The sequence below is a fragment of the Megascapheus bottae genome, chromosome 16, assembly GCF_031878675.1.
Source record: "Megascapheus bottae isolate mThoBot1 chromosome 16, mThoBot2.hap1, whole genome shotgun sequence".
Lineage (NCBI taxonomy): Eukaryota > Metazoa > Chordata > Mammalia > Rodentia > Geomyidae > Megascapheus > Megascapheus bottae.
In genome coordinates, this window is record NC_143524.1 from 11295091 (window position 1) to 11297967 (window position 2877).

General features: G+C 39.4%; 1 protein-coding gene across 1 annotated transcript; it reads left to right on the top strand.

The window, feature by feature from the left end:
- Window positions 1-1616: 1616 nt before the first annotated feature.
- LOC150052817 (olfactory receptor 4P4-like) lies at window positions 1617-2546 on the top strand. Its single transcript, XM_090348875.1, has one exon. It carries the CDS (start codon window positions 1617-1619, stop codon window positions 2544-2546), a length of 930 nt encoding a protein of 309 aa, XP_090205001.1.
- Window positions 2547-2877: the final 331 nt, after the last annotated feature.

The window sequence follows — 2877 nt, forward strand, 5'->3', positions numbered from 1 at the left end:
ATGTTTACCTGTACATTTATAAATTAGTTCTAGCTTCCACATATGAAAGGACACATGTTTCCTTTGTCTCTGTAGGATTGAGTTACTTCATGTAACATAATTTATTTGAGGTCCATTCATTTCTTTGCAAATGATATAATAGTATCCAGCATATTTATCTAATATATATATATATATATTCCATATCATTGAGGCTTTCAAGAAGAATCAAGGGCCAGACACCGGTGGCTCAGGCTTGTAAACCTAGCTACTCAGGATACTGAGATCTGAAGATCGTGGTTAAAGCCAGCCCAGTAATGAAAGTTCATGAGACTCTTATCTTGAATTAACCTCAAGAAAAGCAGAAGTGGCACTGTGGCTCAAAGTGATAGAGTACTAGCCTTGAGCTGAAGAGCTCAGGGATATCACCCAGGGCCAAATGAAAGCCCCAGGACCAACCACAACAACAAGAAAAGCATCAAGGGAGATCTGGGCCCATTCTGTGCTTTGGTAATAGTAAATCATGGCAGTATTATGTTGTGCCAATTGAGAAAAAGGAAATTGGCACATACAAAGGGCAGGAAAAAACAGAGAGGGGCTGAAGAGTTAAGAGGAGAAGGGGAGATTGCAGTAAGAACTGAATGCATATCCTACAAAATTAGGAAGAGTGAAAGAAGAGGTAGGTTGGGAGGGATGGAGGACAGCGTTGGAAAGAGGGACACTGATGAAGATGAAATCCATTGATAAGCTGTTTTGTTGAATAGTAATCCCTTTGTACAACTACTGATAGGTGATTTAAAAAACAAATCATACTTGTGAAAGTAGCTATGCTGTACACTCATTTGTAATCTTTGGATAATTACCCAAGAGCAGAATTGCTATTTTTTTGCAGAATAGACACCCTGCTCTCCAGAGTGGTTGAACAAGCTTACATTCCCCCTTACAGTGTGTTAGGGCTCCTTTTAGTCCACACCCATGTCCACATCTGTTTGTTGTATTCTTGATGACAGCTATTCTAACTGGGCTGAGACGGAATCACAGTGTTCTTTCTATTAGCATTTTCCTTATGTTCTGATATGTTCAATATTTCTTCATGTGTCCATTCATCATTTTTTACTCCTCCTTCTGATAAGTCACTATCTAGCTCTTTTGCCCATTTATCAATTGGAGTGTTGACTCTTTGAGAGTTTATTTTTGTTTTTCAAAAATACATATGCAATTATTTCTATTTATATATTGTATTGTTACTGTAAAGGTGGTATGTAGAGGGGTACAGTTACATAAGTCAGGCAATGAATACATTTCTTTTCGAACAGTGTCAACTTGTCCTTCATCTTCTCCCAATATTTCCCTCTCAACTCCCTCTCTGACAAGTTGAATATTTCATTTTCAGCATTGTGTCTAGCGAATATCCCTGCTGAATTCATTCAACCCTTCTTGAGCTCTTTGCATATTCTGGCTGCTTGAATATAAATGCACACTTTTTAATGCTATGATCCCTGTAACAAATTAGCTATGAATACTTTTCAGTGGCTAAATCTCTAGAAAACATAAAGTGAGCCTTTGAGATATGTTATGGTGAACATATTTCAGATGCATGAAGTTTCTTCTATGTAATGCAGACTCCTTTTGACTTCATGGAGAAACCCAAAAATGTCACCATATTTTATTTCACGGGACTTTTTGGAAATAAACAACTAGAGCTTCCGTTCCTGCTTTGGATCCTGTTTTGTTACCTGGCAGTTATCATGGGGAACTTGGTCATCTTACTCACCATCACCTGCAGTCATCTCCTGGAACAGCCAATGTACTACTTTCTCTGCCACCTTTCCCTCATGGACCTCTGCTTCACTTCCACTATGCTTCCTCGACTACTCAGGGACTTGGCTACAACCAAAAGAGACATTTCTTACAATAACTGCATGGCACAGCTCTTCACTGGGCACTGGCTGGCGGGTGTGGAAATATTCATCTTGGTATCCATGGCCTTCGATCGTTATGTGGCCATTGTCAAGCCACTGCATTACATGCTCATCATGAACCGAAAGAGGTGTCATTTGCTGATTGCCATAGCCTGGGGACTTGGTTTTTGGCATTCTCTTGCATTGCTGCTTATGTTACTGAACTTGCCTTTCTGTGGACCTAATGTAATTGATCACTATATGTGTGACGTCAAGCCTCTTCTGAAACTTGTTTGTAAAGATATTCACATTGCTAGTATCTTGGCCATTGCTAATTCTGGGACACTGATCATCGTAATCTTTATTTTGCTATTAACTTCATACATACTCATTTTATATACCCTCAGGACAAGATCCTCTGCGGGGCGTCACAAAGCTCTCTCTACCTGTAGCTCTCACATAACTGTGGTAGTTCTGTTCTTTGTGCCCTGCATTTATACCTACAGTCTCCCTGCAGATAGAGAAAACAAGGATAAACCAATCTCTGTGTTCTACACGATGATTGCCCCCATGCTAAATCCTCTCATCTACACACTGAGAAACACAGAGATGAAAATCGCCATGCAGAAGGTATTTTCCCGAATATTAAACTCAGTATTAAAGTAAACCGCGAGATATTCTTTACCCTTTCAAACGCAGGTCCTTAGATACCGATGGCTTGAGAGATCCTGACAAAGAACATAAGGTTTCTTTGTGGAGTCAGACTCCACAAAGAATTCATGTTCTCTCACCACGTGTAGTATTTTCTGTTTAGATTAGAATGTGAATGCCAAAAGGCTCAAGTGAAGTCCAGTGCAACTCTTTGAATGTGAGAATCACAAAACACTTCATTTTTTTAATACTGGATAATGTATTTATTAGCTCACAGGGAGGAAAATATTTCATTTTGAATCATATCTTTCTGCTTGAGGCTGTAGCTCCATGGTAGAGAGCATGG

Coding starts and splice junctions, on each gene's coding strand:
- LOC150052817 (XM_090348875.1), top strand. CDS start 1,617: ATGGAGAAACCCAAAAATGTCACCATATTTTATTTCACGGGACTTTTT.